The sequence below is a fragment of the Chanos chanos genome, chromosome 3 (genome assembly GCF_902362185.1).
Source record: "Chanos chanos chromosome 3, fChaCha1.1, whole genome shotgun sequence".
Classification (NCBI taxonomy): Eukaryota; Metazoa; Chordata; class Actinopteri; order Gonorynchiformes; family Chanidae; genus Chanos; species Chanos chanos.
The window spans coordinates 44,487,776-44,502,093 of record NC_044497.1 but is presented as its reverse complement, the minus strand read 5'-3'; the positions used below and the strand labels follow the sequence as shown (position 1 = coordinate 44,502,093).

At 40.9% G+C, this 14,318-nt stretch overlaps 1 protein-coding gene across 1 annotated transcript in view; it reads left to right on the top strand.

The window, feature by feature from the left end:
* The window catches only part of col5a1 (procollagen, type V, alpha 1), a 76,558-nt gene that overhangs the window by 26,380 nt on the left and 35,860 nt on the right, over positions 1-14,318 (top strand). The window contains exons 5-9 of the mRNA XM_030767927.1: positions 9,290-9,421; positions 10,839-10,940; positions 11,700-12,038; positions 12,913-13,422; positions 14,087-14,143. Of these exons, the coding sequence (XP_030623787.1) occupies positions 9,290-9,421; positions 10,839-10,940; positions 11,700-12,038; positions 12,913-13,422; positions 14,087-14,143 (1,140 nt within the window). The remainder of the gene's footprint in view (positions 1-9,289; positions 9,422-10,838; positions 10,941-11,699; positions 12,039-12,912; positions 13,423-14,086; positions 14,144-14,318) is intronic.

Sequence of the window (14,318 nt, the reverse complement as noted above, 5' to 3'; positions counted from 1 at the left end):
CTATAGGGCTGAAAACAAACCTTTCCTTTAAGGAGATCTTGCCTTGAGGCCATAGGGAGATTGTTTTTGAGAAAGAAACAAGTCTTAAAATGTATTGGGCTAACTCTGTAGTGTGCTGGTCTTACCCCTCTCAAAATGACTACTATTAATTAGTTACTACTTCCTCATCATTTTTACAAATCCCTTACATTTTTGTATTTACATGATGTGTTTACTCAGAAAACTTCACAGATTTCTTAAAATTTCTCTTACCTTTAAACTTGTACCACCCACAGTTTTTAAAACTCAATGAGACAAAAATGGCTTTTTGCCTAAATGCTTTTTTTACACTCCTGGTAAAGTATTCACTCATTTGAGGTGTGATTTGGTTGCCCATTCTCATTAGCCAGACTATAATGTTGTCAGAGCAATCACTCGTTTTGCCTGTGTGTGTGTGTGTGTGTGTGTGTGTGTGTGTGAGTGTGTGTGTGTGTGTGTGTGTGTGAGTGTGTGTGTGTGTGTGTGGTTGATTGACATTGATGTCTTCACACATTGTTCTTAATGCGTGACAGTGATGTTCACTGACAAATGTCAGCATATAGCATGGGGAGATAAGCAAGTTAGTGTGTCTATATGTGTGAGTGTGTGTGTGTGTGTGTGTGTGTGTGTGTGTGTGTGTGTGTTTGACAGTATTTGGCACTTAGCTGTGATCTTGTACCTCACCTAAGTGAGTGAGGAGTGTGTCTAAATGCGTAAACGAGAGAGTGTGCTTTAACCCTCTTGTTCTCTGTCTTCCCCTCTCTGTACATTTGTGTATTTGAGAGCTTGCAAGGTATAATTCAAATATAATTTGAAACATCACCGCTAGTAAATATTTTTAGCTATTGATAACATTTTGATGTGGAGACAAATGTGAGGTGAGACAAAGTGTTGACTTAATCCTTGCCTTTTTGATATTGAACAACAGAAGCTGACTTAAGCAAATGATGTCATTCCCTTGATCTTTGACTCCCTGTACATCTCACACACAGAGAGATGATGTTGCATTAGACAGTTGAAGGAATGGGCCTATGGTGAGGTTAGACCGAGAAACATCTTTGGTTGTCCAGCTTGTGCATTTTTGGTATGTGTCTTGTGCAATGGTGCTAGTGATTAATGAATTAATTTAAAAATGCCGCATTGTAATATATGTCAACCAGTTAAAATCTACCAGAGGACAGTAACCACACAAAGAACAAGCTAACCATTGTGGCTTCTGTTCATCCAGACGTTATATCTTAACGTGGTACATGGAGACAAAGCTTCGGCAGTTGTCATACTTAATGATTATACCATTATGTAGGTGCCCCTGCTTTTTATTAGTTGCCACAAACACACTTTACAAAGTAATGATGCAATTTCCAGCAGTAGCTCCAGAGATTAGACTGAAGTAGACTTTTTTGTTGTTGTTTTTTTTTACTTAACTTAAATGGCACTTTGGTAATGGGCCAAAAAGCACTCGGCCCCCAAACACCCTATTGTACATGTCTGGTTAGCACTGGTACAATGGTCATTTTGTCAGCCCCGTTTTTAATGGACCTGGTCTGCCTTGTTTTTTTGTTTTTTTTGAAGACTTAGCAAAAAGTGTTTGAAAAAAAAGTGTGGCATAGTTTCCAGTGTTGAACCACAAACTCCAGACTGCATGCTGATCCTCAGCTGGCTCCCGTTCCTGTCCAAGGGATTTTGAAGAGAAAAAAAAAGTAAGGCAAGAAAAAATAAAAACATAATTCAATTCGGTGGCTGGCCATGTAATTCAATTCTGTGTAAAAGCAAGCAAGTTTCCAGTGTCTCTACTATGGTAAACTCCTTTCGCTGTAGGTAAAGAGAGAAAGACAGGAAGAAAGTAAATAAAGAACATGAAAAGAGAGGGAATATGGAAAAGTAGAGTACGGTAGAGCAGGTTAAATGCAAGAGCAGTGATCTGGCTTTGGGTCTCTCGCTCCTTTTCACTAAAATTCAGAAGGAGATCGCTGGTAAGATAAGAGTCTCTCCCTACATTTACAAACACATAAATCACTGTAGTGGAATGCCATAAAACATCAAACACACACACACACACACACACACGCACGCACACACACACACACACACAAATCCTTTAGTGTTGAAATTGTGAAAGTAGTTTTGAAAGCATGAAGGATGTCATGTATATTGCAAAGCAGCGCTTACAGTGATCTCCAACATAATCTGTGTGCGTGAGTGAGTGTATGAGCATGTGTCTGTGTGTGTGCACATGTGTCAGCGGAGGGTTTCCCTTGCTCACCATTTCCTATTGTTAATGCCAAAAAAAACAGCAGATAATTTAAAGACTGTTCCATGCTGACAACAGTATTATGCCTAGCACAAACAGATACACACAAACACACATCATCTGACTGGCTGTGGAAAACAAGTGTATGAAAACTAGATATCATCGAGTAAGTGGGAAATAGAGAGTGTGTTAGAGAGGGTTTTGTAATGGGTTTTTATCAGACTGTCTGAGTTACTTCAGTCCAGACTACAGAGCTTTGTTTCCTATCTCCCAAGTCTGGGTTGTAAGCTCTTAGCCGTATATCACCACACTGAAAAACACCATACAGGAGAGAGAGAGAAGCCGTGAGAAACAGAGAGAAATAGAGAGGGAGAGAGAAAGAGAGAGAGAGTGATGGAGGGGGAGTGGGAGGTAAAGGTGAGGCATGTCTGAAACTCTTCTGGAAAGAATGAGGAGTTCTCTCCTCCTCCTGTTTGGCTTTGAACACCAGTTAGGTCTGATGACCTCATCCTTTGGTTTTCTAAGACGCCTTGATATGTTATCCCGAGTGTGCGTGCCTGTGCGTGTGCGTGGGTGTGTGTGTGTGTGTCTGTGTGTGTGTGTGTCCGTGTGTCTGTGTGTGTCTGTGTGTGTTTTTGCCTCAGGAAAAAGCAATAAAGCAGGAAGTTGCCCCTGTTTTAGGTTGTTATATGGCTTTTAAGAGTTCCATGTGTCATACCCATACAGTTCTTCACTCTCAACACTCTGTTCATTTTCCTTCTATTCCATCATTTTCTCCTACTTACCTGGCCATGATTTCTCTTACTTACCTAGACAGTTCTTTTTGAATATTATGTTCCATCATTTTCTCCTACATACCTGGACAGTTCTTTTCGAATGTTGTGTTCCATCACTTTCTCCTACTTAACTGGCCATCATTTTCTCCTACTTACCTGCCCATGCCACTGGGAAATAGAGAAAAATGCTAGAGGATCACAGAAAGAGAAACAAACAAACAAACAAAGACAAATGTATGGCTCAAAATGGAAGACAGCCAGTGACACAGAGTGTCAGAAGGCCTTAAAGCTTTAAATCTTTATATGTAGATATCAAAACCAATCAAGATGTTCTTCACTTAATGCTGTGAACACATGGACACATGAAGTCGTTCGTGATTGTTTTGTTTATTGGGTAATTGTGATGATTTGGACAGTTCTTTTTAAATGCTGTGTGTTGGGTAGTTGGATTGAACAGTGACTGTTTTAAGTTGTTACGTGCTATTAAGGTATATCTTTTAGAAAAACAGGATTTGGCTGTAATAATAGCAATAACATTGAATAGCGTGTTTGGAGGTAGGCAGTGTTGTGGCTTAAGTCACCACAAACACCACAACTCTTTTTGTATTTAGCTTTTCACTGTATTTATCAGGTAACTGTCTTGTGTTTGACTTTAGGTAATTGTCTTGTATTTTAGATCATGTTATTTAGATTATGACTTGTGTAGTAGTTGACAAGTCTGTCGTGTGTTTTAGTTAGAACATTTATTTTCTGTGATAATTTACACATTCATTTTGTGTGCGGTAGTTTATATGTTCATTGTGTTGAGTAGTTCAGTTGTCTAGAAGTTGATATGGTCATTTTGTATGATGGTTTAAACATCTTTATTATGTGGTTGTTTACAAATCTGCCTTATGCACACGTTTGCTAGCTTATTTTGCTGGTAATTTTGTATGCTGTCATATTACATCAGCTGTGTTTATTTAGTTGGTTAAGTTGGTTAACTTACAACAGTCGGTTAAGTTACCGCCTGCAACACTACAATTCTTTGGGCTGTATGATCACAGTTCTGAAAAAAACACATAATTTGTGGGTGGGACTGAGGGATGGAAAGGTGGATGAATGGATGGATGGATGGACGGATGGATGGAGGGATGAATTTTGCTCTACGGAAAAGCAAGAGAATTTCAGTAATTCAGGGCAGATGTTTAACTTTCTTTCTCTGTGTCACACTCTGCACCCCTTCATGTGTAATTACCCAGAAGCCCCAGAAGTGTGTCCTCAGCACTTTTTTGTGGGTTTCAGCGAAACGCAAATCAAAACATTCTCATGGAGCACCTCTGCCTCATAGGACCTCCGTCAGCACAGCAGACAGGAAATGGGAGCTGATCCCTGAGCGACATGACCCATAATGCCTTTCAGCATGGGGTACCAGAGAGAGAGAGTGAGTGAGAGTGAGAGAGAGGGATTGAGAGAGAGAGAGGGAGAGAGAGAGAGAGAGGGAGAGTGAGAGAGGTAATGAGGTGGTAGACATGCCTGTTGCTCTTGGCACTGTTAAGGTCTCCAGATTCAGCCTGTGTGTGTGTGTGTGTGTGTGTACGTGTGTGTGTGTGTGTGTGTTTATTTGTGTCAGTGAGTGCGTGTGTATGTGAGGTACAGTGTTGATTGATAGTTTCTGTGCTGTAATAGGACCTCTGGTATATGTTTGATTTACCGTTTTGGCTTTTTGAGTCTTGAAAATGCCCAGATACTTGCCATGCTGCGTGTGTGTGTGTTTGTGTGGTTAAAGTGGTCAGATGTGTTTGCCCAAGCATATTGTGTGTGTGTGTGTGTGTGTGTTTGTGTGTGCCAGTGAGAGATAGTGCATGGCAGACAGGTTATGTAAATAGGTGGGGATTACTATGTGTGTGTGTGTGGCATAAAATCTGTGGTGAAGTAGAGTAGACCTCCTTACTGAACTTTGGGTGAGGGGGGTTTCCGAACCTTTTGTCTGATTGACCTGAAAGCTCTGATGTTGGATTTGATATTGGATTATTCTGTGTAATGCGGAAGCAGTATTCAACAAAAGTGACTTTCTGGTGTGAGTCCTGTCCAGTGTTCTGCGTGCCATTTCTCTGATTCTTTCCCATTTGTTCTATATTGTGTGTCTGATTAAGTTTGTTCTGTGTTGTCATACACAGCTGGAATGAGATCACTTTAACATGAGGCCTAACTGGTGGCATCTGTCACAGTTCAGTGGGTCAGCTGTCCATATTTGTGTGTATATGTAAGGCAAGAAAACCAGAAGCAGAGAGAGAGAGAGAGAGGAAGAAGAAGAAGGCCTGAGATGCTGGGAACAGGCTGTTCTCTTGGCTCTTAAACTAAAACAATTTTGGGTTCATTTGTCCAGAGTTTGGATCACACATCATTTCTGCTCTTTCATGCCCCCCTCTGGCTGTTTGCTCAATTACAGTGGTGCTTTGCTGTGCTAGGGTGAAGGTAATGTTTTGGCTGGGCATACCGGCTGCAGGCAGCTGTGTGTGTGTATTCAAGACTGCTGTGGGAAGATGGTTGGCCAGCTAACCGGTCATAATTCAGTGTTGAAAGTCCAGACATGGTGACACTGTACAGTCTGTTATTGTCTGTCGTCTTCGGTAAATGTGTGTGTGTCTCTCTCTCTCTCTCTCTCTCTCTCTTTCTCTCTCTCTCGCTCTCTGTCCTTTGTCACTCTTTTTCCAACACATGTCTCCAAAATAGACCTGCTAACTGTGCAGCTCTTACTTTTGTGTGTATGTGTATGTGTGAGTGTGAGTGTGTGTGTGTGTGTGTGTTCGCGCGCGCGCGCGAGTGTGCACATGTGTTTCTTGGAACCAGACTTGGAGAAGTCAGACTCAGATCGGACTAAAGAAGAAAAATCCTGACTTTGTGTTTTTAGTTTAGACCGTCTTTTGTTCATTACTTCTCTGGTGGCTTTGGCTTTACTTTAAGTACTCTGCCTTTCACTGCACGGTCTCAAAGTTCTCTACTTTTCTGTGGTCTCCCATATTTAAAACACTTCATTTGTGCTTTAGTATATGTTGTAATTAGGAAGACTTAATTCATACTGCTGCAGCTACCGTGATCTAGCCTACATGATGACTGAACTAAGGTAAATAATGACATTTGATTACGTTTTGAAGGAGCTTTGAATGAATTACTGAAGGGGAATTGAAGGTCTTTCTTCTGAATATCTTTTGAATTCTGTTACTAATTATTTCATGTTCAAAAATGACATAAAAATTGGAATGATAGTTTAAGCATTTGAAGGAAGGAATTTAAGAACATTTAAAATGAAAAGACATATTTTAATATGACATAAACTCACTCAGTTGTAACTTGTTGCCCCACACAAATAAAAATCAACTCATACATTCTGGTCGTTATGCCGGATAAATGGGAGCAGGTTCATGAAATAAATGACAGATACTAGGTAATTCAATGACTTGAAATGAATAAATATTGGGAAAAGAATGAGTTAAAGTTATCAAGTTTTGCCAGAGTAAAAGTGAGGGTTGGGAGAAAGCTTAATGAGTTAAAGTGAGTGGTTGATGTTCCTTTCTGCCTGAATGGATGAGATGATCATAGGACCACACCTGTGGTTGGGGAAGTCACCTCCTGCCAAAGCCTTTTAGCAAACTCCTCATTAAAGCGCTCGGCTAATATGCTATGCTAACATGTTAGCATTATGCCTGCTGTTTCTTGGAGGGAAAGAAACGACGGGAAAGACAGAAGAGCAGCCACGTTGAGAGTTACATCACTAAGCTGGCCTGCTTTGAAATTGAAATTCATATGTACAGAAAGCATCTAAGTTGGTAACAGCTGTGTGTGAAATCAGATCGTTCCTCTTAGCCAACAGTACCAAAAAAATAAATGTAATTTTACTTGAAGGATCTAGCAAGATCAGGCAAGAAGCCATTGGCCAGGTAGCTCCCAGCATTTACTTTTTCTCCTGACCTCAGATATGGAACAAATAAATTACAAGATATTAGATATGTTTAGAAGGAAGCTGTTTCTTCAAGCCATTTATTTTCTTGATGCTTTGTGCAATGTATAAAACATTAATTATGAGACTTGGATCTCATTTGAGGTAGTCCTGCTGTGCTAATCACTGACATTTTGAAAATGTGTATCTGGAAGAGAGAGATTATGTGTGTGTGTGTGTGTGTGTGTGTGTGTGTGTGTGCAGTGTCTCCTGCTTGGCATGCAGTCTGTGTTGGATTAGATTTGGAGGCTGTGAAATAGTTTGTGTTTATTTGGCATGGTGAAAGGCCTCCATGCAGAATGTGATTAGGGATGGAACAACCTTGTGCTGAATGAGTCTGACAGATGAACTTAATTAACCCTGAGGGGCATTAGGAGGACATTACTCCATCTTACCCTTCTTTACTCCTTTTTGCCCCCTTTTACTCTTATTTCGAGCCCTTTAATTTTCTTCGCTCTCTTTTGCTCCTCTTGTGTAGGACTTGCAGCTCCTTCTCAGAGCTGGCTGAAAATTACATAAAAATGGAAATGATAGTTGATGAAAACTGGCCTTTTCAGAGACAAGCAGAGGCTTTATTTGTCTTGGAAAATATACCATAAAGTTGCATTGAACAGAGTGGTAAAGTCATATGAATTACTGTGTGTCTGTGCACGTGTGTGTGTCTGGAGTTGATTCCAACTGCACTGCAAACCCAACTCTCCATTCAGCCTAGAGAGCCTGCTGTACAGCAGATATACAAATGTTTCTCCCTCCCTTCTGTCTGTCTGTCTCTCTCTCTCTCTCTCTCTCTCTCTCTCTCTCTCTCTCTCTCTTTCTCTCTCTCTCTTTCTCACCCAACCTCCCTCCCTCACTCCCCACCACCTCCACTCTTAGTGTTTCAGTACTAGTCTCTTCATGTCGGAGTCAAATGCATGTCAGTCTCATCCATTCATGCTCCTCTTTGAGTCTGGCACAGCACTTTCCTGTCAACTTTGTTTCCACATGTGTAAGTGTGTATGCATGTGTGTGTTTGTTTGTGTGTATCTTTGTATCTGTGTCTCAATGTGTGTGTGTGTGTGTGTGTGTTTGTGTGAGAGAGAGAGAGAGAGAGAGCACAAGAATGAGCAGTCTTATTGTTGATAGTATTAGTTCATGTTTTCTGAACAGACCTGACAAAATGGCCTTTTTTATATTAGAAAGGAATGTCTCTGTTGAGCTCTAATTTGATTGGACAGTTTTGGCGAGGGTTTAGGGCCCAATTTGTTGAGTCACCACTCATCCCCATCCATGACCCACTTTCCAAGCTTGTGTGTATGTGTGCGTGCTTTTACCCTTTAGTTCTCTCTCTCTCTCTCTCTCTCTCTCTCTCTCGTTTATTAATTTTATTTAGTGGACAGTCGAGATTGCAAATCACATCATAGAGAGGAGGTATATTTATGGGAAGAAATGTGTGCGTCTGTGTGTGTGTGTGCACGTCTGTGTGCACGTGTGTGTGTATGTGCACGTGTATGTGTGTGTGATGAGAGAGAGGAAGTGGGGGTGATTGGAGATTGGAGACTGTTCTGTCTATAATCAGCTGATATTTTATGCTTTTGAATAATATTAGTCCATCACAGAGTGGTTATTTAATTGAACTGCATATTACCTTAAGGGCAAATAGTAGTTTTCGGAAGTATAGCCCTCAGGAGAGAAAGGAGAGTTCTTTTTTTGCCTTTGAAATTCACATCCAGTGTTTCTGCTTTTCAACTTTGAATTTAAAGACTTCCTGATTTCTACAATGCCATTACTTCCTGTTTCCTGTTTGGTTATTTCCTTTATTTCACATTTGTTTGTGGGTTGGAGGGGCCTCATTCTAGATAGACAAAGCAACAGAATCACTAGAGAGCCAATCAAATACTTCAATACATTGCAACAACCTACACAGATGTTTCATGTTTACATGCACTTATTTAGCTAATGGTCATATCCAAGAGTGATTTTCATACAGATTTTGAATCTAACACTCCATTGCTGAGACACTCTCAGTGAAGTACATCCTTTCAGGAGGTTGTTAGTATGTCCTTTCCACAGTTTTTTTATGCTCTTAGATTTGATGACCTGATACTAATTGTTGATTATCATGTTTTAGGATGATATTGATTTATGATTGCTGTTTGTTTACAAAGTGATACTTACTATTGAGCTCTGTGTTGGTTTCCATGGTGATATTGTCTATTGCGTGCTGTGTGTCTGCGGTAATCTTGATAATTTCATTGATATTGTCTGTCTGTCTGTTGTTTTTGTCAGGGTGACATCCAGCAGCTGATGATCGTGGCTGATCACAGGGCTGCGTATGATTACTGCGAACACTACAGTCCGGACTGTGAGGTCGCTGCTCCAGACCAGCCGCAGAACCAGGACCCCAACACTGATGAATATGTGAGCGTGTTTCACAATACATAGCAAAACACATCTGGGTTAAAATTCGTTCCCCACAAACTCTTTGTTTCTCTCTGTGCCTCTCTGGAGATTTCTCTACCTCCTTAATTCTTTCCTTTCAGCTGTCCATTAAATGATTTACTTGCACTGAGCACAAACCACGGCCAGTCTGTCAGGTGGCATGTTTTGTTTACTAGTTCTGAAAACTAGTTAAACTAAACCTGCATATAATAAACTTAAAGTAGGTCAGTATGAAATAATTTAAACGCTACTTATTTGCAAATTGTGCTCTCTCTCTCTCTCTCTCTCTCTCTCTCTTTCTGTCTCTGTCTCTCTCTCTCTGTCTCTCTCACACACACACACACAGACATACATACACATTTCTGGTAGAATGTGTTTGCCCTGAACCCTCCTTGTTTTAGGGACTAACTGAGAGAGGATCAGTGATATTTAACCAATGCTCTTTGATTTCTCTAAAGTGAAACTGAAGGAGAGAATGGAGAACTTATTTCCTCTGTTTCCATTTTTATGAAACTCTTACAGAGAGGAAAATTGGCAGCGTTTTTCTGTTCATATATGCAGGAATGAAACCTGTCCCTGCCTGTGTGTGTGTATGTTTCTGTGTATGTGTGTGTGTGTGTTTGAACCTCATTAATGTGTGTTGGCTCTCCATTCTCTTTTCTGTCAGACTCAGACCCAGAGGAAAAGCCACAGCTGGAGTCAGACTTCTGCGAATTTATTTTTCCAACCATTCCTCTGTTCAACATGACCTCATCCTTTTTTTTATGAAGCAACTCAGAGAGAGAGAGAGAGAGAGAGAGAGAGAGAGAGAGAGAGAGAGGCTCATGTATTACCAATGAAGTGGAGTCGTGGCTCTGAGAGTTCTTTTTTTTGTTTTGTTTTTTGTTTTTTAAAGAAAATCCCCCCCACTAAACTTAACCAAAGCCAACACACATTTGAAAAGAATATCTCCATGCACTCTTTCCATCTTAACATTGATAGTGCAGTGCAAAAATAAATACCCGCACTTCAACAACTCTCCTTCTCTCTCTCTGTCTCTCTCTCACTCTGGATCAGTATAAAAGTTATTGAGAGTACATGCGTATTGATCCCTTCTTCTGTACTCCTGAAAGAATCACTCTGTTTTCTTGTGTATTAACATGACTAATTTTCTTAGTTTTGTTAATTGTGGGGTATATGGATCCTTGTTTGGCATTAATAGAATTCACTCTCCCCAGAACACATACACTAAAGCAATTAGAAAACACAGCCCATTCACAAATAGCCTAGTTGTAACAATGTAGGTGTTAATGAAACATGAAATCATTCTGAAGTTAATTCAGTGCAACTCCAGGAAGGTTCACACCAGAAAATGAACGCAGACAGACTTGTTGGATGTGCTTGTGTTGTATTTTAGAACACAGAAGATGATAACTACTACTACGAGTACCCCTATTATGAGGATATGGACTTTAAGGCAACGCCCCTTCCCGATGAAGAGACTGCTACAGAGGACAGGGTAACACAAAACTCCACTGATTTTTCACTGGCAACCTAGCATCCTAAATATGAAGCGTTGCTTTCAAACACTTCACACACGTGATGACTTTATCGCTGAAACTTTGATGTTTTCAAAAGATTGGTCTGCATACGTGGCTTTATTTTGTTTTTAAAAAAGACACTTTTATGACGTCCTTGAGTTTAAGAACCGCAACACGTTACTAAACTGAGAACGTCTGATGTATATTCATATGTTTGTAAAAACCACAGAGGTTACAATCTTGTGTGAGTTCATGTCAAGCTATTTTTTTGGTAGATGCTGAAAGAAGTTCAGCTGTCAAAGTTCTGCTATTTATCACGCTCGCTTTTTTCCCTTCCCATTTATTAATTTGAAATGACAATATTTACAGAGAGTGTTGGAAAGTTTTGTATCTCATAATTTTTAAATGACCACTATTCCACTAAGAGCAGTACATGGCCAAAAAAAAAAAAAAACCCCCAAATGATGACCTCTGCAAATAAAGAAAACAAACCTCTTTTAAAAAACAAACTTCTTTAAAAAAAACCAAACCTCTTTTAAAGAACAAGAGGTGAATCACCTCATACATAACTTTATTACTTTCAGTTTTGCAATTTTTAATTATTTGAGCATAAACAGACATATGAAGGCTGTTCAGCTTTTGTGAAAGAGGGTTTAGCGGATCTTGTTTGGGTCAGACGGTATCTCATCCTCCTTTTTTGATTTTTTAACGTTTGTCTCTGCTGCTGTGGTCACTAGGTGGCTGTACCAGACAGCGGCCGTGTTGACACCTCAAGAAAAGAAGTCATCACCACGGTGAAGGGATCAGGAGGGTCTAGCAGTTCTTCGAGCGTTTCCACCACCACCGGTGAAGACACATATGACGGATACGATGGCTATGGAAACTACGAGACATATTATGACGAATCCACAGCATCTCCGGACACATCTCGTACCATCACCATCACAGGCACAGGTACAGGAGGTGAACTGGATCTGGGCCTGTCAGAAACTCTGGACCTCGGAACCGGTCGAGATCTGGAAAAAAAAATCATCACGTCCGTAGGAGTTGGAGGTGGAGCTGCAGGAGGAGGAGCTGCAGGAGGAGGAGTAGGAGGAGGAGTGGGAGGAGGAGTAGGAGGAGGAGTAGGAGGAGGAATAGGAGGAGGCGGAGGTGTTCACACCTCAGTCACCATCACACACAATGGCACTGGCCATGGCTCCAGCTCCAGCTCTCATACGGTGCGTTGAATTGATCTGGAGCAGCTTCAAAAGTGAATAAATAGAATTTATAGATTGTGAAAAACTGAAGCTAAAGCAGTGCCATTGTTTCAGTATATATACTGTATCCTGAATGGCACTTACTTTACCAAGACAAATTTCTCTGTGACTCATTTCTCGAGAGCACTATGGCCATGAATATTTTATCTAGAGCTGTGCTTCCTGCTAGTTTGTCAAGGGCGGTCTCACCTTGAGTAATTCATCTAGAACAAAGCCCCTACAAACAGAGACCACTGAGAACCTTATTTGGAACAGTTTCTCTGCAAGTAGTCTAAAGCAGTTTGTCTAGAGCAGTGTGATTCTGAATATTTCATTGAGAGCTGCACAACTATGGAATTGTGCAACTGATGGGCGACTTCAGTGTCAGCATGAATATTGTTAATCTAGAATCGTTTATCCAGAGCTTATCTACAACAGCAGAAGCTTTGTCATCTAGAACAGTGATCCTGTGAGTGCCATAAACAGTATTGACGTATAGTTTATACCATATGATATCAATGTGAGCACAGTTTAACAATTACAGTGACTTTTCAGAGTACACTTTAATCCAGAAGAACAGTACCATAAATGGACTTTCACAATCTCACAAAGTCACATGACCTTACAGCGTGTCATGTTTATTTACAATGGAGCATTCATGAGATCCTCTTTCTGTCCCTCATCTCTCTCTCTCTCTCTCTCTCTCTGTTAGGTTGACGGTTATGACGACCAGTATGGGACAGGTTATAACTACGGTGAAGGTTACGGTGAGGAATACAGTGAGGGTTACGGTGAAGGAGAATACACCGTAGGAGGCACCGGGGGTGGCAGCAGGACGACAGGCAGCACTGGGGGAGGATCTGTCAGTGTTGGAGGTGGTGTCTCTACTGGAGGCAGTAAGGTCCTTGTTGGGGGTGGATCTGTATCTGTCGGCGGTGGCACGGTCTCTGCTGGCGGTGGCTCGGTTACCGTGGGCGGTTCAGCTGGAGCTGGGGGAGGATCTGCAAGCGCGGGGGCAGGCGCGGGATCTGTCGCCACGGGAGGTGGACAAGGAGGAGTCGGCGGAGAGGCGGATTACACAGACCTGGACGGATTTAAGGAGGAATCAATTACAGATTACACCGATGAGGACCTGAAGGAGGTCTATGAGGACTATTCCGAATTTTATACCGACCAGGAAAAAAAACTCCTGCCTGCTGAGACTGATGAGTACTACAGCCAGGTACAGGACGGATTTTACAGCATTCCTGCAAAGTTCACAATCTGTCACAATGGTCTGTTATTCTGACAGCTTGTAAAGTTTACAGTTTTATAGGATTAAAACTCTTGCTCTCTAAATAAACTTTACAAGGCAGTTCCCCTGGAGTTTACTAGTTAGATAAATTGGTAATATTGACAGAATCATACCCTGTCTTCCTCCTCTGTAAATGGCAAGGTTTAGATGACTTACTACATACACTCTAATGTGGCACCATAAGGTTTACTTTAGTGTCCTTTAGTGTTTACTGTTTATTGAGTTTTCTCACCTTTCAAAGTCTGTGGTCTGGTATAGTCACTTCGTGGTGCAATCTCAAAGTTTATAGCCTAATAGAATTTTGCTGGTTAACAATAATCTTTGAGTAAAGTTTATTCTCACATTTTTGAGATTACAGATCTAAAGGCTTTGCTGTTCATACTTTTTCCTGTAAGATGAACAATCTGGTATAGTTGACATCTTTAATATTTACTGTCACAAACAGTACATTTTACAGTTTGATAGTGTTTGCTATTCACACTATCACTCAGTAAAATATGGAGATTGATTTCTTTTGACAACATTAATATTGTGTCAGGGTTAACAGCTAACAGTTTCAGTGAAACTGACTGTTCTGTTTCTCTCTCTTTAGGTGGATGGAGCCCGTGGAGAGAAGGGACAGAAAGGAGAGCCTGCAATCATTGAGCCTGTGAGTGTGTGTGTGTGTGTGTGTAATGCACAAGCCTTTCTTTATACTGCACATAATGCAGTTCTCAAAACTCCTTCATAGCACTCTCTGTCTCTCTCTTTCTCTCATACACACACTCGCTCTCTTTCTCTCTCTCCCTCTCTCTCCCTCTCTCTCACACACTCTCTCTCTTTCT